We start from the raw sequence: 25,535 nt of genomic DNA on the forward strand, positions 1-25,535 counted from the left end.
CAACTAGCTGGTGAAGAAAGCTTGAATATTGGACTTTCATTAGTCAGGTGGCCAGAATCATGACTTCGATATAATATTATATTGATAATATTACTCTGAAAGCAGGCAAAATTATTCCTGTGTGAATACGTGATTTTTTAAATTTATTTTCGAAACGCTATGTATTGTGTTTTTTTTGCACTTAAGCACGTGGCTCATGTGGTCATCTTATATTATTTCTTTCTTGTATGTGGCATAATGTCCTTATTAAGCACTTTGTGACTGTGAGAGGTAATGGTAATAAATTGTACTTATTTACTTACTAATACTGGCTACTTTAGCACATTTTTTTGTTTAATTCACTTAGGCTATATTGTTCTTATGGCAGTCGCAACATTTCCAGATATAATATTATCTGAGCTATTAAGGAGACGTTAATTGTTCATATTATTACTCTGTTTGTCTGGTTATGCTCCATTAGAGAGTTACAGTGTGCTTACACACTTGGCAAGAGCCGGCTGAATTTGTCTTAAAAACTTCGGTTGTGACTAATTCGTTGTCGTAAAAGTTAGACAAACATATTTCAAAACAGACGTGTATTGATTTATTCGTGTTTGTATTTACTGATAGTGTTCTCATACTGGGAGCTCTGGGTGTACGGATAAAGTGTTGTAGAAGACTATCTGTCAAAGACATGGAAACCTATAAATGTCTTCCTCCATTTGCTAAACACAGGAAAGAGTTTTTTCTTTTTTTAGACTTCAGAGTAACTTTAAAGTTAATACTCTAACAACACTTGAACTCAACTGTTCAACTTCCACCCAGAGAGTTACACATTGCAAAGACAAACACGGTGTGTACACACGGAGCAGAAAGGGCAAACCATGACTGTGTCGCTCCAACCAAAACCCCCTCGACGCACACATTTTCCCAAACAGGTTATCTTGTGCTCATGCACTGTGGAAATGCAACTCTTAGGATTAGAAGAGACACACATACATACCACATATATCATATATAGCGGTGTCTGGGAGATGAGATAAGGGGCTTAGATGAAGGGGGCAGGGTTGTCTCTGGTGAAACTCTGACTGACATGGCAGCTCTGAGGTAATCCTGCTAATCCTCTGCTAGCTCAGGGGTGCAGTGGGACCGACGGCCTTTGACCCCCAAGAGGAGGTGCTAACACACACAAACTTTTGGTGCCGTTTTCAGAAGTCGTGATCACACTTCTTCACCACCACACCCCTATAAAACGTAAATTATTAACTTTTATGGATCCCCACACAAGCTGATAGTATGTGTTTACGTAGGACGGTGTTGTTTGGAATGATTACAAGAGCAATTATGAAGGATTATGAGGCCAATCAGCTCTGAGTCACTGGACCGTTCCTCCCACAATACCAGGAAACGTGTGAAGCTGTTAAAGAAACAGCTGATCCGTGACACATATTTTCTTGTCACTTGTTTTGTGCTGTAAAGCTGACGTTTGCAGTTCAAATGACAGAAGTGCACATGTAACGATGTAAACATGTCTTAAATCGTCGTGGGAGACTTTTGTATTCTGTTTTCAAGATCATGAGCAGCAGAAAGCTCTATTCTGTGTGTATTCTCTATTTGTCATCCAAATAACTTGACAGGACTTTTGACACAGGAAAGTTTATATTTTGTGTTTTATACCAAACAAGGGGAGACAAACTGGATGATTGATGTCAAGTTCATTCATCTCAAACAGCTGTAAGCCTTTACTGTAATAAGAAAAGATGTTTTTCTTCACTTGTGCTGCTGATCTTATCCTTATTCCATCATATCTGAAAATAAAAATGAGTCACGTTTTACTGACATGGACTTGGTTTGTAATGTAATCCAGTGTGTGATATTAACAAGGCTGTAATCATGTTTAGGTAGGAGGGATTGCTCAGCTCCTCTGGTAGTTCAGCCCTCCTGAGTTTCTGCGTCAATAACCACAAAAAAAAGACAGAACAGGAAAGGAACCTTGACAAATTTCAAAATAAAAGTGATGCTAGTGAGTATTTTGTACAGAACAGCTGTTTTTAATGCAAATCACTGGAAGAAATTCAAGCAGTACCAAAACCCAAAGACAATAACTTACAAAAGGTGTATGCATTGATTTCACCGTTGGAACACATATTTGCACATAATAATTAGCAATTAGCATCACTAATAAAGGTGATATGCTCAATTAACCCAATTTGTTGAGATAATTTGCATATAATTGTTATTGCTGGCATGGGAAACAGTCATTTACCAAAGCAGATATGAACTAAAAACTAAAATCTGGTCCTCTCTCTAGGTAACATGGTGTAGAGGTCGTGTTGATCAGCCTCTATCTTTTTGGCTACGCCTGGAAGCTGCTTGACATCATCCTGGATCCACCTTCTCATATATGTTTCACATTCTATTTATCATTTTTATTTTGTCATATGAATTATCTATATTGTATTTTCATTATGTTGTTACTCTGCATACACGACATCTATTGCACGTCTGTCCATCCTGGAAGAGGGATTCCTCCTGTGTTGCTCTTCCTGAGGTTTCTTCCATTTTTTTCCCTGTTAAAAAGGCGTTCAATGTTTTCCTCATCCGATGAGAGGGTCGCACTGTAAAGGACAGAGGGTGTTGTATCCTGTACAGTTTTTAAAGGCGAATTTGTGATTTGTGATATTGAGCTATAAGAATAAAATTGACTTGACTTGCATATTATGATATAACCTTTGAATACAGTGACATCATGGTAGTAATATTATTTACTATTTGTTTGAGATGACAAGGACTGTTTTTTGTTTTTTTTATATATTAAAGGGTGTGACTTTTTTTTTTTTTACTTACATAATATTGCTTTGAATTAACACAAGGCTTTACTGCAGCCTGAAAGCCAAAATGTGTTTTCATGAGTGTAAAGAAAAATGGAAGTACATTCTTAAATGCCCCAGACTTTCTTTATTCATCGTGGTCTAAATATGAATGTTTTGTTTTTTTAGATTTTTCTTTTCAGAACTTTTTGTTTTGGACAATATTTCAGACTTTTTTTTCAGACATTTTTTTAGATCTCTTTTTTCGGACATTTATTCGGACATTTTTTGTCCCACATTTTTCAGATCTTTTTTTCAGACTTTTTTTTCGGACATTTTTTCAGACTTTTTTCAGATCTTTTTTTTCAGACTTTTTGTTTTTGACTTTTTTTCAGACTTCTTTTTCAGACATTTTTCAGATTTTTTTTTCAGACACATTTCAGACTTTTTGTTTTAGACTTTTTTTCAGACTTCTTTTTCAGACATTTTTTTTGGACATTCTTTTAGATATTTTTTTTTTGGTAATTTTTTTAGATATTTTTTTTCAAGACATTTTTTTTTCTGACATTTTTTCTGACATTTTTTCAGACTTTTGTTTCGGACATTTTTTCAGACTTTTTTCAGATATTTTTTTTTGGACATTTTTTTAGATATTTTTTTTCCAGACATTTTTTTAGATATTTTTTTTTCGGACATTTTTTTAGATTTTTTTTTCAGACATTTTTTTCAGACATTTTTAAGATCTTTTTTTTCACACTTTTTTTTTTGGTAATTGTTTTAGATATTTTTTTTCCAGACATTTTTTTAGATATTTTTTTTCGGACATTTTTTTAGATTTTTTTTTTCAGACATTTTTTTCAGACATTTTTAAGATCTTTTTTTTCAGACTTTTTTTTTAGGACATTTTTCAGATCTTTTTTTTTGGAAATTTTTCAGATCTTTTTTTTCAGACTTTTTAACTAAACATTTTTTAAGACTTTTTTTTCAGACATTTTTCAGATCTTTTTTTTCGAACTTTTTTTAAAACTTTTTTTTTGGACATTTTTTAGATTTTTTTTTTTCAGACATTTTTAAGATTTTTTTTTTCAGTCTTTTTTTGTTCGACATTTTTCAGATATTTTTTTTCGGACATTTTTTCAGACTTTTTTTTAGGACATTTTTCGGATATATTTTTTTGGAAATTTTTCAGACTTTTTAACTAAACATTTTTTAAGACTTTTTTTTCAGACATTTTTCAGATCTTTTTTTTCGGACTTTTTTTAAAACTTTTTTTTTGGACACTTTTTTTGGACATTTTTTTCAGACTTTTTTCAGATCTTTTTTCAGATTTTTTTGTTTTGTACATTTTTTTCGATTTTTTTTTTCAGACATTTCTTTCAGACATCTTTAAGATCTTTTTTTCAGACTTTTTTTGTCCAACATTTTTCAGATTTTTTTTTCAGACTTTTTCCAGATCTTTTTTTTCAGACCTTTTTTGTCCGACATTTTTCAGATTTTTTTTTCAGACTTTTTTTTCAGACTTTTTTCAGATCTTTTTTTTTTTGACATTTTTTCAGATCGTTTTTCAGATTTTTTTGTTTTGGACATTTTTTTAGATTTTGTTTTTCAGACATTTTTTTCAGACATTTTTAAGATCTTTTTTTTCAGACTTTTTTTGTCCGACATTATTCAGATTTTTTTTTCAGACTTTTTTTCAGACTTTTTTTTCAGACTTTTTTCAGATCTTTTTTTTCAGACTTTTTTTGTCCGACATTTTTCAGACTTTTTTTTCAGACTTTTTTTTCAGACTTTTTTCAGATCTTTTTTTTCAGACCTTTTTTGTCCGACATTTTTCATATTTGTTTTTCAGACTTTTTTTTCAGATCTTTTTTTTTTTTACATTTTTTCAGATCTTTTTTCAGATTTTTTTGTTTTGGACATTTTTTTAGATTTTGTTTTTCAGACATTTTTTTCAGACATCTTTAAGATCTTTTTTTCAGACTTTTTTTGTCCGACATTTTTCAGATTTTTTTTTCAGACTTTTTCCAGATCTTTTTTTTCAGACCTTTTTTGTCCGACATTTTTCAGATTTTTTTTTCAGACTTTTTTTTAAGACTTTTTTCAGATCTTTTTTTTTTTGACATTTTTTCAGATCGTTTTTCAGATTTTTTTGTTTTGGACATTTTTTTAGATTTTGTTTTTCAGACATTTTTTTCAGACATTTTTAAGATCTTTTTTTTCAGACTTTTTTTGTCCGACATTATTCAGATTTTTTTTTCAGACTTTTTTTCAGACTTTTTTTCAGACTTTTTTTGTCCGACATTTTTCAGACTTTTTTTTCAGACTTTTTTTTCAGACTTTTTTCAGATCTTTTTTTTCAGACCTTTTTTGTCCGACATTTTTCATATTTGTTTTTCAGACTTTTTTTTCAGATCTTTTTTTTTTTTACATTTTTTCAGATCTTTTTTCAGATTTTTTTGTTTTGGACATTTTTTTAGATTTTGTTTTTCAGACATTTTTTTCAGACATTTTTAAGATCTTTTTTTTCAGAGTTTTTTTGTCCGACATTTTTCAGATTTTTTTTTCAGACTTTTTTTCAGACTTTTTTTTCAGACTTTTTTCAGATCTTTTTTTTCAGACTTTTTTTGTCCGACATTTTTCAGATTTTTTTTTCAGACTTTTTTTTCAGACTTTTTTTCAGACTTTTTTTGTCCGACATTTTTCATATTTTGTTTTCAGACATTTTTTTCAGACTTTTTTCAGATATTTTTTTTTGGACATTTTTTTAGATCTTTTTTTTCCAGACAATTTAAAAAAAAAAAATTTCGGACATTTTTTCAGATCTTTTTTTTCAGACATTTTTAAGATCGTTTTTTTCAGACATTTTTTTCAGACATTTTTAAGATCTTTTTTTCAGACTTTTTTTGTCCGACATTTTTCAGATATTTTTTTCAGACTTTTTTTTCAGACCTTTTTTGTCCGACATTTTTCATATTTGTTTTTCAGACTTTTTTTTCAGACTTTTTTCAGATCTTTTTTTTTTACATTTTTTCAGATCTTTTTTCAGATTTTTTTGTTTTGGACATTTTTTTAGATTTTGTTTTTCAGACATTTTTTTCAGACATTTTTAAGATATTTTTTTTCAGACTTTTTTTGTCCGACATTTTTCAGACTTTTTTCAGATCTTTTTTTTCAGACCTTTTTTGTCAGACATTTTTAAGATTTTTTTTTCAGTCTTTTTTTGTCCGTCATGTTTCAGATATATTTTTTTGGAAATTTTTCAGATATTTGTTTTCAGACTTTTTAACTAAACATTTTTTAAGACTTTTTTTCAGACATTTTTCAGATATTTTTTTTCGGACTTTTTTTAAAACTTTTTTTTTGGACACGTTTTTTTGGACATTTTTTTAGATTTTTTTTTTCAGACATTTTTCAGATTTTTTTTTCAGACATTTTTTCAGACTTTTTTTTCGGACTTTTTTTTGGACATTTTTTTAGATTTTATTTTTCAGACATTTTTCAGATTTGTTTTTTCAGTATTTTTTTGTCCGACATTTTTCAGATTTTTTTTTTCGTACATTTTTTCAGACTTTTTTTCAGATTTTTTTTTTTTGAAACTTTTTGTTTTGGACATTTTATTAGATTTTTTTTTCAGACATTTTTTTCAGACATTTTTAAGATATTTTTTTTCAGACTTTTTTTGTCCAACATTTTTCAGATTTTTTTTTCAGACTTTTTTCAGATATTTTTTTTCAGACTTTTTTTGTCCAACATTTTTCAGATTTTTTTTTCAGACTTTTTTCAGATATTTTTTTTCAGACTTTTTTTGTCCGACATTTTTCATATTTGTTTTTCAGACATTTTTTTCAGACTTTTTTCAGATCTTTTTTTTTGGACATTTTTTTAGATCTTTTTTTTCCAGACAATTTAAAAAAAAAAAAATTTCGGACATTTTTTCAGATCTTTTTTTTCGGACTTTTTTTAAAACTTTTTTTTTGGACACTTTTTTTTGGACATTTTTTTAGATTTTTTTTTTCAGATATTTTTAAGATTTTTTTTTTAGGACATTTTTTCAGACTTTTTTTTTAGGACATTTATCAGATATATTTTTTTGGAAATTTTTCAGACATTTTTTCAGACTTTTTTTCAGATTTTATTTTTTGGACACTTTTTGTTTTGGACATTTTTTTATATTTTTTTTTTTTCCGACATATTTCAAATTTTTTTTTCAGACTTTTTTTTCAGACTTTTTTTGTCCGACATTTTTCATATTTTTTTTTCAGACATTTTTTTCAGACTTTTTTCAGATCTTTTTTGTGGACATTTTTTTAGATCTTTTTTTTCCAGACAATTTAAAAAAAAAAAAATTTTCGGACATTTTTCAGATATTTTTTTTCGGATTTTTTAAAAACTTTTTTTTTGGACACTTTTTTTTTGACATTTTTTTAGATTTTCTTTTTCAGACATTTTTAAGATTTTTTTTTCCGGACATTTTTTTCAGTCTTTTTTTGTCCGACATTTTTCATATTTGTTTTTCAGACATTTTTTTCAGACTTTTTTCAGATCTTTTTTTTTGGACATTTTTTTAGATCTTTTTTTTCCAGACAATTTAAAAAAAAAAAAAATTTCGGACATTTTTTCAGATCTTTTATTTCGGACTTTTTTAAAAACTTTTTTTTTGGACACTTTTTTTTGGACATTTTTTTAGATTTTTTTTTTCAGACATTTTTAAGATTTTTTTTTTCGGACTTTTTTTCAGACTTTTTTTTCAGACTTTTTTTCAGACTTTTTTTGTCCGACATTTTTCAGATTTTTTTTTCAGATTTTTTTTTCAGACTTTTTTTCAGACTTTTTTCAGATCTTTTTTTTCAGACTTTTTTTCAGACTTTTTTCAGATATTTATTTTTTGGACATTTTTTTAGATCTTTTTTCCAGACAATTTTTAAAAAAAAAAATTTTCAGACATTTTTTCAGATCTTTTTTTTCAGATATTTTTTCAGACTTTTTTTTCAGACTTTTTTCAGATCTTTTTTGTGGACATTTTTTTAGATCTTCTTTTTCCAGACAATTTAAAAAAAAAAAATTTCGGACATTTTTTCAGATCTTTTTTTTCAGACTTTTTAACTAAACATTTTTTAAGACTTTTTTTTCAGACATTTTTCAGATGTTTTTTTTCGGACATTTTTTAAAACTTTTTTTTTGGACACTTTTTTTTGGACATTTTTTTAGATTTTTTTTTTCAGACTTTTTTTCAGACTTTGTTTTCAGACTTTTTTTAGACTTTTTTTTAGGACATTTTTCAGATATATTTTTTGGAAATTTTTCAGATTTTTTTTCAGACTTTTTAACTAAACATTTTTTAAGACTTTTTTTTCAGACATTTTTCAGATATTTTTTTTCGGACATTTTTTAAAACTTTTTTTTGGACACTTTTTTTTGGACATTTTTTTAGATTTTTTTTTTCAGACTTTTTTTCAGATTTTTTTCAGATATTTTTTTTCAGACTTTTTTTCAGACTTTTTTCAGATATTTATTTTTTGGACATTTTTTTAGATCTTTTTTTCCAGACAATTTTTAAAAAAAAAAATTTTCAGACATTTTTTCAGATCTTTTTTTTCAGACATTTTTTCAGACTTTTTTTTCAGACTTTTTTCAGATCTTTTTTTTCAGACTTTTTTTGTCCGACATTTTTCATTTTTTTTTTTCAGACATTTTTTCAGATCTTTTTTTTCGGACTTTTTTTAAAACTTTTTTTTGGACACTTTTTTTGGACACTTTTTGTAGATTTTTTTTTCAGACATTTTTCAGATATATTTTTTTGGAAATTTTTTAGATATTTTTTTTCAGACTTTTTAACTAAACATTTTTTAAGACTTTTTTTTCAGACATTTTTCAGATGTTTTTTTTCGGACATTTTTTAAAACTTTTTTTTTGGACACTTTTTTTTGGACATTTTTTTAGATTTTTTTTTTCAGACTTTTTTTCAGACTTTGTTTTCAGACTTTTTTTAGACTTTTTTTTAGGACATTTTTCAGATATATTTTTTGGAAATTTTTCAGATTTTTTTTTCAGACTTTTTAACTAAACATTTTTTAAGACTTTTTTTTCAGACATTTTTCAGATATTTTTTTTCGGACTTTTTTTAAAACTTTTTTTTTGGACACTTTTTTTTGGACATTTTTTTAGATTTTATTTTTCGGACATTTTTTCAGACTTTTTTTCAGACTTTTTTTGTCCGACATTTTTCAGATTTTTTTTTCAGACTTTTTTTTCAGACTTTTTTTCAGACTTTTTTCAGACTTTTTTCAGATCTTTTTTCAGATCTTTTTTTTGGCCATTTTTTTAGATCTTTTTTTTCCAGACATTTTTTTAGATTTTTTTTTCGGACATTTTTCAGATTTTCTTTTTGGGAATTTTTGTTTTAGACATTTTTTCAGACTTTTTTTTCAGACTTTTTTCAGATCTTTTTTTTTGGGCATTTTTTTAGATCTTTTTTTTCCAGACAATTTTTTAGATTTTTTTTTTCTGACATTTTTTCAGATCTTTTTTTTCTGACATTTTTTCAGACTCTTTTTTCTGACATTTTTTCAGATCTTTTTTTTTGGACACTTTTTGTTTTGAACAGTTTTTTAGATTTTTTTTTTCAGACATTTTTTTCAGACATTTTTAAGATCTTTTTTTTCAGACATTTTTTCAGAATCTGAAAGCTTATAATAATATAATAATATTAATATTGAATGAATGAAAACACTGTGAGGAAAACATGTTTTGGTGCTTGATGATTAATTTCTTAGGATACAAATATTATTTTTTATTTTCTGAGCTTTAGTCTTGACTACACCGTAACCCAAGTTTATTTTGAAAGGCCCTACAGGAAGTATGTTGTCCCCACTCTGTCCTGCTTGATGCTGCTGCCTAGATAACTTGGTGCTGCTGTGTGACTGAGCGCTCACACACTGAGAGAGAGCAAGTGATGGAAGACAAACTGAGTCTCTGACGCGCGTAACGCTCACCTGCTGATATTTCCACTGACTCTTTTGTGATTTCATTTTTTAATTTTTTCCACATTTTTCTTTCTATCAAGAATTATAATAATAAAAAAATCTATCACATACTCCAACAGAAGTGGAGTTTAAGCAATCTCAGTTTCCATGTTGCCTATAATTAGTATTTTGAGAAGCTGCGCACCGGTTGTCCAGGATGTCCAGCAGGATTGGAGTCATGGAGACACTGGAGGACTGATGCGCCTTTTGCCAACATGCCTGTTAACTGGAATATAACTTTTTCCCGGCGGTCCTATGGAATATAGTCCGATTTTACACAATCTACATGTTGTGCCATCATCACCCCACGTGAAAAACAAACTGTTTGTGTTCTGCATAATGCTGTCCCTCTGGGTGTACATGATTTATTGCTGTGTTGGCTACTGCTCCACGGTGCCAAACCTGTCGACCTACAGCTCCTCTGTGCGCAACGACTCTGAGGTGGACAACCAGGAGTCCTCTGTCTCTGTGGGTTCGTCCAGGGACTTACTGAATAACGAGAACGACTTGGACAGCAGAGGAGACGAGTGGGCGCTGGATGATGATAATGCCATGTCAGGTTTCCTCAATGAGTCTGAGAGTAAGAAGTTGCCTCAGGCCATCATCATCGGGGTGAAGAAAGGAGGAACCCGGGCTCTGCTGGAGTTCCTGCGGCTGCATCCGGACATCAGGGCGGTGGGAGCAGAGCCGCACTTCTTCGACCGAAACTACGACAAGGGACTGGAGTGGTACAGGTATATATCACATGATCTCATCTGATGAAACATTCATCCAGAGATAGAGATAGATAGTCAACTGGGTGCTTCACTTACACATTTACATAAAGTGTATGGAGGCTCTCTGGAAGCAAAACTCTTTACTAGAATTAAACACATCATTTGTTCCTCCTCTGAAAACCTCTGTAATGCAACTTGTATCTACTTTGTATCATATGATCTGATAAAACATTCATCCAGAGATAGAGATAGTCTACTGGCAGCTTCACTTACACATTAACATAAAGTGTATGGAGGCTCTCTGGAACTCTTTTCCAGAATAAAACACAAACATCATTTGTTTCTCTTCTGAAAACCTCTGAAATGCAACTTTCATCTACTTTGTTTCATATGATTTAACCATATAAAACCCACAAGACAGTAGGCTGGAATATCTATAATAGATTAAATAAATTCATATTACATCCGGTTGTGTCCACCAAGGTAAAAACATTGTAAATACAGACTTTGCTCCTTTAAAAGTCTATTGTCATGTAACCTTTCACTTTATTATATTGCACCACCATATAGTTACTATATTATATTGTCTTGACAACAACAGTTAAACAGTTCTGCAACAGTAAAAAAAACATACATGGGATCAACAAACATCATTTGTTCCTCCTCTGGAAACCTCTGAAATGCAACTTTTATCTACTTTGTTTCATATGATTTAACCATATAAAACCCACAAGACAGTAGGCTGGAATATGTATACTAGGCTAAATAAAAAGTATGTTTTAATTACATTTGGTTGTGTCCACCAAGGCAGACACATTGTAAATATAGACTTTGCTTCTTTAAAAGTCTATTGTCATGTAACCTTTAACTTTATTATATTTTACCACCATAGCTACTATATTAAATTGTCTTGACAACAACAGTTAAACAGTTCTGCAGTGATAAATTAACTTATATTTCAGTAAGTTTCCAAGGATATTAGGTGTTCAAGGTGATAAAATATGATATTAAGATCCAAGAAAGTGGGAAAATAAAATAATGATACTGTGCAATTACTATGAAGAAAGTTATTTTTATTGACAAAGACAAGTATGAATCTACCAGTAGGCGGAAAAGAGGAATTAAAAGAATGCTCATTTAATAGTAGATTATGGTTTTGTAGTGATGTTTGATATGTGCTGTGATTTTATAGTCAAGGTAATCAACATGACAAACTGTGAACATCTTTAGTCTCTGGTTTAATAAAGACGTGGAGTTTAAAGTCACTTCCAGTTTACCATGTTGATTACTTTCATCATTCATCTATTCTAGGGCTGTCAATCGATAAAAATAGTTAATCAAGATTAGTCGTAAATTAATCACACAGTTTTTATCTGTTCAAAATGTACCTTAAAGGGAGATTTGTCAAGTATTTAATACTCTTATCAACATGGGAGTGGACAAATATGCTTGCTTTATGTAAATTTATGTATATATTTATTATTGTCATCAACTAACAACACAAAACAATGACAAATATTGTCCAGAAACCCTCACAGGTACTGCATTTAGCATACAAAATATGCTGAAATCATAACATGGCAAACTCAAGCCCAACAGGCAACAACAGCTGTCAGTGTGTCAGTGTGCTGACTTGACTATGACTTGCCCCAAACTGCATGTGATTATCATAAAGTGGGCATGTCTGTAAAGGGGAGACTCGTGGGTACCCATAGAACCCATTTTCATTCACATATCTTAAGGTCAGAGGTCAGGGGACCCCTTCGAAAATGGCCATGCCAGTTTTTCCTAAATTTAGCAGTGCAAGTTTGGAGCATTATTTAGCCTCCTTCCTGACAAGCTAGGTTTTCAAGTTTCATAAGATGACAGTATCTTCACTCTAGCTTTAAAACTGAGCCCGATATAACCTCCGGGAGATTGATTAATGCGTTAAAGAAATTAGTGGTGTTAAAACGAATTTGCGTTTAACGCGTTATTGTCGTGTTTACTTTGACAGCCCTAATCTTTTCACATGAGGGAAGCAGGTGTAATGTATGATATCTACTTCAGCATTCACAGTAAACGGTTACATTGTAGGTATATTGTTAATAGAAATGAAACTGAAACTCAGCCAGTATAACGTTGATAATGAGGTGATAGGTGTTGATATACGTTATGAAGAGCAGGACATTTTAACATCTAGATGATGCACCTTAACTGCAGGTGTAATCAAACCTCTAATGTCAGTTCAATCAGGAGAGATCCCATATCGAATGAACAATAATGTATTACATGGTGCGTGATAAGTAGAATAGTGCAAAGTCATTGGCGATTAGACTCCATCGTGATGTAGTATATAAAAGGGGGTAGTCTGGACACTGGTGGTGGTGGTGGTGAAGGGAGTAGCTGAAGATCCGATGAAGGGATGTGGAGCAGGACTGGGCACTGAATATGATGAAGACTGGAGATGAAGGGGTGGAGGCGGGTTTCATCGGTTTGCACTGAAATGACAACTGACAGCAGCAGAGAGGAGTTTTAAAATTCGATTGCAACGATATGATTGGCTCAGGGAGAACGTGGACGAATCTGTTTGGTTATAAGAGTGAAACACCCCAAAATCAGCTGATGGAGTAGGAGCCAGTGAAAGAGACAGAAAGGTTGTGAATGGATGAGAGTGTATGGAGGTTTCTCCTGATTGAACTTCCGCATAACCTTCATTTCTATAAAGACTAAAACGTAACATTTCAGGCAACTCTCCTCAGCCATGTTCATTTCCAAAGCACAATCGATTTCCTGTTTGTTTGCATGACCTTCACTCAGAGTTCCCGTCCTTGGACGTAGACTTGCTGTGGCTCTCTGACAGGAAGGGAGCACCAGGTAGGAGAAGAAGATAAAGCAGCAGAGCTTCCATTTAGGTTTGACATGAATCCTGGATGCAGTTCAAAGACAGAAACAACCCTTCGTGGTTTATGTTTAGGAGTCAGCAAGTTGCATCATGCCGTCATCCTTGAGTAGCCAGCAGCGTGATTCAAGATTATGAGTTCCAGAGTATTGATTCAGTGCAGTCATTTGTTTTCATCTTCTATCCAAATACACATCACTGTCAGAGATTCAGGGCCTGAGGCTGCTTACAACTTCAACATTGAGTAACATTTTTATTGTATTCTCTGCCATGGCAACTGTTGTCCTTGTAGCATGCCTCACTATCTCAATATGCCGAATCTCTTTACTATTGACTCAGCTGCTCAGTTGCACAACTTGTAGTGGGAATAAACCACAAACACACGATATTCATGGAAATTATTGATCTTTTATGTGCCCAAAATGTTCCTGGAAATGAGTTTGGCATTGAATGCTTTACACTAGAGCAGCCAAGGGATAATAAGAGCTGTTTCAAGTGTCCATTTGACTGAGCCGAGGGATTAACAGGCAATGTCAAAGGATCTAGACACTGTTTCAAAGCTGGCTCCGTAAAGCTACAATAGGGGAAGCGAAGCATTGTTCAAAGGGACTTCTCGCTTAAGCTCCTTTAAGAATTTCCGGACAGGTTTAGGGCATTTTTTGATGGTCAGTGTGTGGAGAGTGCTCTTTTGTCCATCTCTACAGACTGAGCAACAAGGACAAGTTGAAATCGTCCTCAGCTTGAAGATTTTTAACTTCCTCATCCTGTTTTTACAAGTGATGCACGAGTAGGCCATGCATGTTAAAGGGTAACTTTGAACATTTTCAACCTGCTGGACCCTGTTTTCCCATGTTTTTGTGTCTAATTGACTAATGGGGACAGCAATTTCTGAAATTGGTCCACTATTGAGGTAGAGCGCTGTAAGTGAGCAGCGTCAATGTAACGTTACGTCCACTAAAACTGCTTGTTTTTGCCACTGACAGGCTCAGATTGTTATTTTAAGTGTCTGACAACATTATTGAAAGGACCCTACAGAGAAATGAAATGTTTCTCTTACCTTTCCTTTGATCTGGACTGTTTATTATTGTGTCAAAGTTCCGATCAAGAAGAAGTCTCGTTGTTAAATCTGGATATCCGTATACTCTGGCTCAAATAAATACAGGCGGCCATCAAATTCAAAGACCTCATCCACATTATGGAAATCATCTAAATATTTAGCCATGACATTGAAAGTCTTTTAGATAAACTACAGACCCTGACACACCAAGCCGACTCCAACACACAGCTTGCGTTTTCACCATGCATGTATTCCACTATTCCACCGTTGTCTTCCGGCAACACGTCACCTCGCCAGACTTCAGAACGAGACTACTCCTTGAGCGAGACTCTTTCCATAATGTCAGACACTTATAATAACAATCAGAGCCTGTCATTGCAAAAACAAGCACTTTTAGTGGACGTAAATGGCGGCGCCAGCTTGCCCCAATAGCACCATATTGCAGCCCATGAGCAGCTGCCGTCTACAGCACTCTCCCTCAATACTGGTCAATTTCAGAAATTGTTGTCCCTATTAGTCAGTTAGACACAAAAAACGTGAAAATGGGGTTGAAAAATACCAAAGTTACCCTATAAAGATGGATACAATAAAATGTTATAATAGTCAAAGAAGCAGTTGTATATAATTGAGACGTGCTGGCGACTTGTTCACAGTGGCAGCTTGTGGATGTGGGAAACTGTTTCATCTTAGGACATCACGTATAACGAAGGCTTCTTTTCCCACAGAGGTTATCTGGCTAATTAAAACAACTTGGCTTGAGTTGTCACAGTGAGAGCACTGTGCCACAGATTGACCCCATACAGCCGAGCGCCATGACATCGAGTCGACTCTTAATGATCATTTAGTGGAGCACAGAAAAAAAAAGCCCTCGTCTGGTGAAGCGCGCCGTAGTTGGAGTTTTTGTTGACTTGATAAATGAGCATTTTTATATGGCAGTTTGGCACACCTTTACACCTTTTTGAAGCCTGTTGAAACGCTTCTTCATGCAGTCCTACGTCTTGTCTGCACTGTCTTAAAGATAAGAGCATAAAGCCAGGCGGAGGTGTGTGGATTTGTTTTCCCATATGTTTCACGTCATTGCCCCCAGACTAATGGCGTGCAGTAGCTTTGGGGAGAGAGGAGCAGTCCGCTGGGTGGGCTTATCAGCTCCTGTGGTGGCATTGAGTTGTGCTCACGCCATTTATCTGCTGTGATTGGTGTGTCCATCCTGCTGGAGGTCTGCGCTGTCCATCCTGCTGGAGGCCCCACATAGCGGAGAGGCCCCCTCGCACAGCAGGACGCCAACCACAATGCAGCACGTTGTCGCCCAATCGGCAGAAACGGAGGAGCAGGCAGACGATTGTGCGCGGCCCCTCCTTTCTTTAATAACAGCACCGACTTCCTCCCGTATGTCTTGTTTTGGCAGGTTAATACTCATCTGCTGAATGAACGCTCAAATCAAGCTCTTCTGTGTTTCAGACTGTAGGAGTGACTTAATTGTTGAGATTGTGTTTTCCCTCTTGAGGCTCCGTGTATAGAACAATGAGCGGCCTTCTTACTAACTCACCGAGGGTGTCAGAGAAGACGGCCTAATCCTCCTCAGAGCCCCAGGGAGGCTTACTGCGGGCCAGTGGCAGATAGAGGGCAGTAAATTTAAAGTGAGTCTTTAGAAAGCGCAACAGTATTATGGAGCTCAGTGAAAGGGGACGCTGGAGAACCCCCGAGGTCTGCATTAACCCGGACAATAAAGGAGCAGACAATTAGTGTGAAACATGTTTTCTCTGCCTTCACTTTGTATGCAAATGTGCTCAGAGGGGTGAAAGTGCCCTTTGACGAAGCCCAGCAGGAGTTCATCAGAAAGAGCATTCACTGGAACCTGCCCAAGAAAAGACTCACTTTAAGCTTTTTAGCCTGAAAGTTGACTTTCAGAGATCTCTGTGTGGAAAAGTTGCGTTTTTCCCAAGGGAAGGTTCATTCGAGTCCGCTGGTGGAATTTCGCTTGCTCGACACTTTCGGCTCTTTGCAGGGGACACAGGAGGATCGGCGTAAGTGAGAGTGAGAGCGAGAGCTCTCAATATAGGTATATCCCCCGGCTTAAACTAATGTGTCAGCACACTGACAGGAAAAGCATTGATAATGAGGTGCTTCAAAGAAACAATTCACACATGCTACACATTCCTAAAATATTTCCACAAACCGTAAAAACCTTGCACTCTAAAACTTTATCAGATTGTTTCTTCCAATAGACTGAAAATGATTCCTAAAATAAGTCAATAATGTGCACTTCCCCCTCCCTATTCTAGAGATTGAAGGTTTAATTTGCTGCAACAACCCCCTGGGCTTCTGCTTGAGGCAATTTGTCAAACCACAGCACTTATTACAGCACTTTAGAAACACCGAAACAAAACATGTTCACTCCATTATATCCCCTTGAGTTGTTGACTTCCTCATCTCTTTCTTTTTGTAGTATCTTCAGAGGGATTGTGTTGTTTCCTGCGTCTGTCTTTCTCTCCGCTGCATGACAGCGAGTCAGAGCGACTTTAGAAAGCCCCAATCTGCCTCAGCCATCTCTGGGTTGCTTCTTTGAAGTCTTGTTTGGTTTTGCTGATCCTCTCAGACCAGCATGCGTCTGCGGGGAATTACCGACCACTATATACGTTACATTACAGGCAAAGAATGGCTTTTCTCATCCCGTTCAATGGAAACTCTAACATCATAATTGTGGATGTTTTGACAGAGTAAACAATGCCCATATTTATTGAAGTGAAAATCATTGTGACACTCCCAGCTGCAGTATCGCTTTGCTCTTTATAGCATGACATTATTGCCTGTATTAGTATCAGAATATAGCCAACAATTACAGTATTGTTTCTGACATATTATTTAGTTTTGCTATATAAAACCACATTTGGTTACATGGACACATAAACTATATCACCTGCTCTCTTGGCTGTAGCTGTTTCTTACAGTTTCTGTTCATTCAGAACTCCTCCAACACTTCATTCCAACAAACTGTACTGAAGCTCACTGGATTATATTGGTTAGTGTTGTTGGACTTGTTTGACCAAGTCTTTCTTTAGTCGTGGCTTTCGCTGCTTTCTCTGAAGCCACTTTGTCACTCATTCAGAATTCCCTTTGTACCCTGTGGCATTCTTGTTTGGTGGGTAATTTTAGATCATTCTAGGTTATTCTATTCTTTTTAATAGTGCTGCTTAATAGAGTCCTGATTTAGCATGAAACTCCTGTAACACTGTATAGCGACAGACTGGGTCGAGTATAGCGGCTGACTGGGTTGAGTGACCGACCAACTGGGTTGAGTATAGCGACAGATTGGATAGAGTGGGGAACCCAGTCGACTGGGTCGAGTACAGTGACCCACTGGGTATAGCGGCCGACTGGGTCGAGCAAGCGGCCGACTGGATCGAGTTTAGCGACCGACTGGGTCGAGCAAGCGGCCTACTGGGTCGAGTTTAGCGACCGACTGGGTTGAGTGAGTGACCGACTGGGTCGAGTTTAGCGACCGACTGGGTTGAGTGAGTGACCGACTGGGTCAAGTACAGCGGCCGACTTGTCGAATCTAGTGAACGACTGGGTCAAATATTGCGTACGACTGGGTCGAGTATCGCGACTGACTAGGTTGAGCAACCAACCGACTAGGTCGAGTATAGCATACGACTAAGTCGAGTATAGCATATGACTAGGTCGAGTATAGCGGGCAACTGGGTCGAGTATAGCGACCGGCTGGGTCGAGATTAGTGACCAATTGGGTCGAGTATAGTCCTTGTGTGTTAAATAGGTTGGCAGGATGAGGGTTAAAGCATACATCCATACTGAAATTGATTTTACGTGCATTACCGATTCTGATCATTTAAACAAAAAGTGTAACAACATCCAGTGTGACTGCTTTGGCATTGTTGGTTTATGTTTTTCCTGCACCACCACCCTGAGGAACAGTGCTCGCTGGTTCGAGAAAACAACTGACTGTCAGGATTGTTATGTGTTAATGTAAGGCTGACAGTTGTGTGAGGGAAGCCAGCATGTCTCACGCACTGTTCCTCCTCCTCCTCCTCCTCTTCTCTGCAAACTGGGCCTGTCTCCCTCAGACAGCCAGGTGGCCTTGAGTTCTGCATACTGACAGTAATAATGGAGGATGGGAAAAAGGCATTCTCTGCACTATCATTGCTGTTCAGGAATGCTGTTTAGATACTGAGTGTGAAGCACGATGACGATGACTTTCACACGCATGATAAGACGGGGCTGCAGTGACCAAAGAGCACCTCCCCTTAAGATGCCTTCCTCTTTTGATTTCTGTCTGGAAATCATCTCACAGTATATTGGTCAGATTATCATAAGTGGCTGCATACCACCACCTCTCATCCTGTCTTTGAGACCGATTCCCACAGTAGCTCAACCGCTCTCCGAGCTGCAGTGTGAGATTAGGACTCATCATGACATTAGATAACGCAGAGCTTTTTTTCTCTGGAGCGGTCCCTTGTCAGTGTGGTCTGAAAAGCTGAAATATAGATGCCAATTAGAGTCAGTCAAGCAGAATACTGCAGGATACAAAAAAGTGTCGGGAGTTTTCACTTGCTCCTTACTTTGGTGAACTCATCGCCGAGGGCATCATCCAGTGGTCGAGCACGCGCGGCGACGTTGTAAATACCTACCTTTGAACCCGCTTCCTGATAGCAGCGAATGTAAACAAGGCACTGGCTTTCAAACGCTTTCTACCCAGCAGCAACTTTAATGGACACACCTGACGGCCCAGCAGACTAAACACAGAAAAGTTACGCAACACCACTCCTGGATTAATATCTGTGAGGGGGTTGTTGCAGTTATCTCGTGCTACTGTTGCAGGAAAATGCAGACGCAGCATCTAAAGTGGACGCTGACTTAAAAACATAAACCCTGTTCAGACCTGGCATTAACATGTGTCCTGAGTGATCACAAGTGGACAGCTTTAAATACGTCTGTTCACACCTAGTATTAGAATATGTCGTGTAGTAAACACATGGCAATACAGCAGATGTTGCGACGTAATATTACATGAATGTCAGTAGTAATATCCTACATATTTGTGAATTTGAGTACATTTAATTGACATCAAAATAAAAGGTTATTGTACTGGCGATCCCCGGGGACCTCCGCGCCGCCGACACCGCGGAGACTGCCGCCTTTGCCATGAAACAGCGGGGGACATGCAGGCGGGCGGTCGTCAGCTCCGTACAAAGCAGCAGAACAAAAACACCGACACATCTCCGACAGTATGATAATAATGCACTTTGTGTGCCTAGTCTGATAGTCTGTAGATTATGTAGCCTATAGATAAGATATATTTCAATAAAATACAGTCGTACCAACAGAATACAGTCGAGCACAGAGGCCGTTTCCATGCTGCGAGGCCGACCAGCGCTCACGTCTCTCTGTCTATTCACATGAGGAGCGCAGTGAAACCCCACGGATCCCAGCTGGACGTCAGTTGAGTAGCTAAAAGAATGTGGCCATATGTGGCCCAGACCACCTCTGAATGTGGTCTGAGTGATCAGATCTCAATGCGTCTTGAGTGCGTTTACACCTGTACTTAGAGCTGTGCAATTGTGATCCAATCACTCAGAACGCATGTTAATACCAGGTCTGAACAGGCCCTCAGACTTAGACTTAGGCTTCTGGGTCAGGGGGGGTCGACTCCATCCTCCAACAGTGCACCTGATTCCATCTAATCCTCTCTTTGCCTTCCTCTCAGTCTCTTAACAGTCTTCCTCCGTTATCTCCTCAGCCCCTGCTGCTCTCCTGCGAGTCTAACAGGACAGGTTAGAGGGCAGAGGATGTTTGTGTGTATGCCCCGGGCATCAATACAAATTTATTTTTAGTGCACCAATTATAGGTAGAAACTCTTCAAAGCTGAGACTCCTCGCTTTCTGACTTTACAGCCCACTTAGATGTTACAATTTTAGAGCAAAGCAGCGCTTTCAGCTTTATGAAGTCAAATAGAAACATGCAAAATTCATGAAGGGGGCAAAAGTCAGCACGCTGTGGCTCAATTCTAGAGAGAGGACTGTTTTGTATGTCTTTACTGCCTTGAAGCTGAATGATGATGCCTTTGCATGGCTGATTGATAAATGAGGATGCACCGAAACCTATTGGTTCCAGGCGACATTGTTTATTAAGCAGAACAAATTGTGAAAGCTTGCTACATCTGCCCCCCCGAAGGCAACTCCCTCACTCTCTCGCTCAGTCAGAGACGCTCTCCCCTTGCTCTATCTCTGCTAAGATGAATAATGCATGCACTTCTCACACAGATTGTTTTGCTCGGGGACTAAGTGGAAAGTTTGATTGGTACAGTAGTAAGTTTTTGTGTCCCTGGAGGCCCCCGAGGAAGGCCTGCAGCGCTCCGCTTGTGTGTATCCAAGAGATGCCGGCGATAATTGCGGGAGGTTCCGATAGAGTTGTTTGTGTGTCTCTCGCACCTATTGCCTTGATTAGGTTTGTGGTGTTTCCACCCATACAAGTGGAATAAATGTGTAAGACATCCATAGATAGGAAAGAGCAGGTGACATTAGGTGATGACATTGCATAAGGAAGAGAGCCCCTTGTGTGTTTGTGGCTCTAATGAGGTACGGGTGATGCCTGTTCCTGTAATCACTAAAGCTTTTTTTTCCCGGCGCTCTGCACAGCAAAATCTCTCGGACCATTTTCTGCTCTTTTCCACCACACACATTTGTAAGATGAAAGCTGCTGGGTTTGGAGGGGGATAGTGAAGCTCCTTGTGCTTGTACCAACAGATGTTTGCGAAATTATTGTAATCACTTTAATGACATGGCTGCTCCGCTTTCCCGTTTGTTCGCTTTCGATCAACCGCGCACAATCAAAACACGAGGATATCAGCAAATGTTGTGATAATTAACGATTTACATTTTGACTGACTTGAACCATAATGAGGTATGTTGGGGTTTGTGAACACACGACAACGCATCGTGGCATATATTTATTTCCATAGAGCAGGAAACGAGATATCTGCACATTGCTGTTGCTTTCAAGGCATTTGTTGAATCTGTATGACATGATATACTCCGATGAAGGACTACAGGGACCAAAATGTTAGTTTGATGCAGTTAATGCATAAATCTCTTAAATCTTTCAGCATGTGAATCTCTTTTTCTGCTCCCATAGTGAGGCTAGAAAACATAGGAGTGATGTTGTGTTCACAAGCATCGGCCCCCAAGAAGATATTGTATCTCTAATACACCTGCATAAGAAATATTGCATGTGCAAGTATTTTTACACGTATAACAAGTGGGGAAGTGTCCATAGCTGGTCGATCGCAAATGCAATACCCCTGTAATAAATGCTAGTTGTAAAGTTTAAAATGGTACATTTTGGTGACACTGCGAGAGAAGAATTGATTCAACTCTTGTAAATCTTGACTCTGTTCAGTGGGCAACCTCCGGGTCTGAAAAGGGAAGCCAATGCGGAAGTGCCATAAACTTGCATTCTTTCTAACAGCCAGCAGGGGGCGACTCCTCTGGTTGCAAAAAGAAGTCTGATTGTATAGAAGTCTACGAGAAAATGAGCCTACTTCTCACTTGATTTATTACCTCAGTAAACATTGTAAACATGAGTTTGTAGTCTCAATCGCTAGTTTCAAGTCTTCTTCAATACAGCATGATGTTCATTTAGTAAATTATGGTTCCATTTAGAGTCAAATAGACCATAAAGCAGGGGATGCTTTAGGGCGTGGCTACCTTGTGATTGACAGGTTGTTACCACGACGTTGTACGGTCTGGGAGTTGTCTGTGTTTTCGTCTTAATTTACCTTCGCCCAATAGTAATTTTTCTTGAGCAGAGTTTGAATGCCTCATAATAACTCAATGGCACCTCCGTTGATGTTAGCAGCTTCATTATTTAGCCAAGCAGGAATGTGCTGCTCACCTGCTTCTGACAGGTAACGTTACTAACTCTCCTGCTGCTGATTTCAACACAGGTTTGTTTTTCACAGTCGCAGCATTATCAGGAAAAAAATAGGTTGCATTCCTTAGTAGCGTCATGCTTTTGATTGATTTATTTCTCTCCACCGTGGCTTCGGTCCCAAACAAACTGAAACATGATACAGCGTGCGTATGCGTCAACACAGAGGAATCGATAGTTACGGAGGCATGATGTACCAAGGAATCAGACAACTAAGAACTCGTTCTTAACGGGAACCGGTTCTCTATTCCCATCACTGGTGTTTTCCCTGCCTGCCAAAGTGGCGGATGAGGAACATTTTCATATAAAAATGACATTTGATGCAACATAACCTGACAACACCCATAAAATGTGAACACCATTCTGACAAAGTCTCACAAAATGTAATGAGATTTGGTTGCATTCAGCCGTACAGGAGTTTGTGTTATTGTGTCCATCACTTATATTTCTTCTTGGATTAACTGCTCACCATTGAGTCTCGTCGTCGTGGCCACATATCTCTCCTCCTCTCTCCAGAGACAAGCAGCCACCCAGCCAGCCAACCAGGCAGTCAACCAGCCTCTAATGCTCTAGCGTGTTTGGCTTAGTCCTAATCCCCCTTGGCTCACTTTAGCCATTATCCAGTCAGGGCTGCAGTTAACAGGCTATATTATGATCAACCCGAGCCATCCAGGGTCAAGAAGAATATGCAGTTATGGGAACAGACAGCTCTCAAAGCTTTGCATTTCCTCCTGAGGAATGCAGGGCTCCTTCAAATCTTCACATTTGACACAAAATCACAGACAAATATGTTGAGAAAGGTGCAGAGACAGTCATCTTCTGTCTTGGCATGAAGGATAGCGCTGCCTATTCACAGTTAAACCGTCCTTTGTATAATGTAATGATGGTGTGGAATATTTCAAGTGTGAGGATTGAAAGAGGATTGAGGTCTTAGAGTAGATTAAATGCAGCAGCAGCAGATGAATGTATTCCTTTAGGGTTCGTATTCAGAACATGTCATGAGCTGTGCATTGTGTTCACACGCAATCACAGATGATTGATAGGACTCCTGCTTTACCTACCAGTTACTGTCACTTCAGGTACACTCACAGACTCTGTTAATGTGGCTCATGATGTCTACAATTGTCTCCTTGATGATGATTGACTTGCTCCTGCTCCGACAGTACGTTAAACCTGCCGTGGAGCGACTGTGTCAATGTTAATCTCATCTTCCTGTATGTACGGTGCTTTAAAGTAGTGGTGGAAAGAAGAATAGAATATATAATTGTACAGAGTAGGGCTGTCAATCGAATAAAAGATTTAATCATGATTAATCGCAAATTAATCACACAGTTTTTATCTGTTCAAAATGCACCTTTTAAAGGGAGAGTTGTCAAGTATTTAATGCTCTTATCAACATGGGAGTGGGCAAATATGCTGCTTTATGCAAATGTATGTATATATTTATTATTGGAAATCAATTATCAACACAAAACAATGACAAATATTGTCCAGAAACCATCACAGGCCCTGCATTTAGCATAAAAAATATGCTCAAATCATAACATAAAATGGGCATGTCTGTATGTCTGTAAAGGGGAGACTCTTGGGTACCCATAGAACCCATTTTCATTCACATATCTTGAGGTCAGAGGTCAAGGGACCCCTTTGAAAATCACCAAACCCAAAATTTAGTGCAAGTTTGGAGCACTATTTAGGCTCTTTCGCGACAAGCTAGTAAGACATGGTTATACCATACCATACCATTCTTTAGGTTTTTTCTAGTTTCATATGATACCAGTATCTTCACTGTAACTTTAAAATTGAGCCCGCTACAACCGAAAAACCTCAAGTTGCATTAATGCGTTAATTAGTGGCGTTAAAACAAATTTGTGTGAAAGTGTTATTATCGCGTTAACTTTGACAGCCCTAGTACAGAGTTATTGTTTTTTTGTGGCTGCAGCATAAATGTAAATCAGCGTGTTTGTGTCTTTTTTTGCAGGGAATTGATGCCCAAGTCATCAGAGGGCCAGTTGACCATGGAGAAGACCCCCAGCTACTACGTCACCAAGGAGGTCCCCGCAAGAATCTACACCATGTCTAAAGACACAAAGCTGATTGTAGTGGTTCGGGATCCCGTCACCCGGGCCATCTCAGACTACACCCAGACTCGCTCCAAGAAGCCGGACATCCCGTCCTTCGAGAGCCTGACCTTTAAGAACATGTCGGCAGGTCTGATTGACACCACGTGGAGCGCCGTTCAAATTGGCATGTACGCCAAGCACCTCGAGCGCTGGCTCCAGTATTTCCCCGCGGAGCAGCTGCTGTTTGTCAGCGGAGAGCGTCTGATCAGTGACCCCGCAGGAGAGATGGCTCGCGTCCAGGACTTCCTCGGAGTCAGGAGGGTGGTGACGGAGAAGCATTTCCACTTTAACCCGGCGAAGGGCTTCCCCTGCCTTAAGAGACCCGAGGGGAACAGCAAGCCACACTGCCTGGGCAAAACCAAAGGCAGGACCCATCCTAATATTGACCCAGAGGTGGTGCAGAGGCTACGGGACTTCTATAAACCCTTTAATAGCAAGTTTTACCAGATGACTGGTCATGACTTTGGCTGGGACTGAGAGACAGACTCATGCTGGTCTGTGTATTTCACTCTGGACATATTGTTGTATGTACAGTATTTGGTGGATGTGTAAAAAGTTCAGAAGTCTATTTTATGATAATTTATTGTTATGATATTAACTCACTAAGCTGCCTAACCGGGTTTATTCATGATCCACAACAAACTTAATGTTCCAGTTTTAATTCTCATCGAGTACGTTCTTATAAAAGCACAATGTTTTTTACGGGTATTATGAGCAGGGTCATTTTTCTTTCCCCCATCAGGACATTTTTTTGGCTTCTTTTACTTTTCCAAATGTTGCTTTTGCTTCACCTTAAGCTGAATGCGATCCAAACTTTACAAACAACTGGTAATATCCCCTTAACATTTGCCTGACCCTCAGAGGTCTGTGGACCCACTTAGTCAGGTCGATACAGGCCCCAGCTGATCCAGTGCCACTTGTCAGGTGGATCAATACAGTAATAGCTCCTCATCATGTCAATTAGACCTGAGTGATGGCACTGCCTTGATCTCCCGGGCACTGC

General features: G+C 37.1%; 1 protein-coding gene across 1 annotated transcript; it reads left to right on the plus strand.

Moving 5' to 3' along the window:
- The first annotated feature begins 9,717 nt into the window (after nt 1-9,717).
- hs3st3b1a (heparan sulfate (glucosamine) 3-O-sulfotransferase 3B1a) lies at nt 9,718-25,240 on the plus strand. Its single transcript, XM_037793537.1, has 2 exons — nt 9,718-10,545; nt 24,391-25,240. Exons 1-2 carry the CDS (start codon nt 10,067-10,069, stop codon nt 25,007-25,009), a joined length of 1,098 nt encoding a protein of 365 aa, XP_037649465.1. The 5' UTR covers nt 9,718-10,066; the 3' UTR covers nt 25,010-25,240.
- The last annotated feature ends 295 nt before the right edge of the window (nt 25,241-25,535 follow it).

This window comes from Sebastes umbrosus, chromosome 14, assembly GCF_015220745.1.
Source record: "Sebastes umbrosus isolate fSebUmb1 chromosome 14, fSebUmb1.pri, whole genome shotgun sequence".
Classification (NCBI taxonomy): domain Eukaryota; kingdom Metazoa; phylum Chordata; class Actinopteri; order Perciformes; family Sebastidae; genus Sebastes; species Sebastes umbrosus.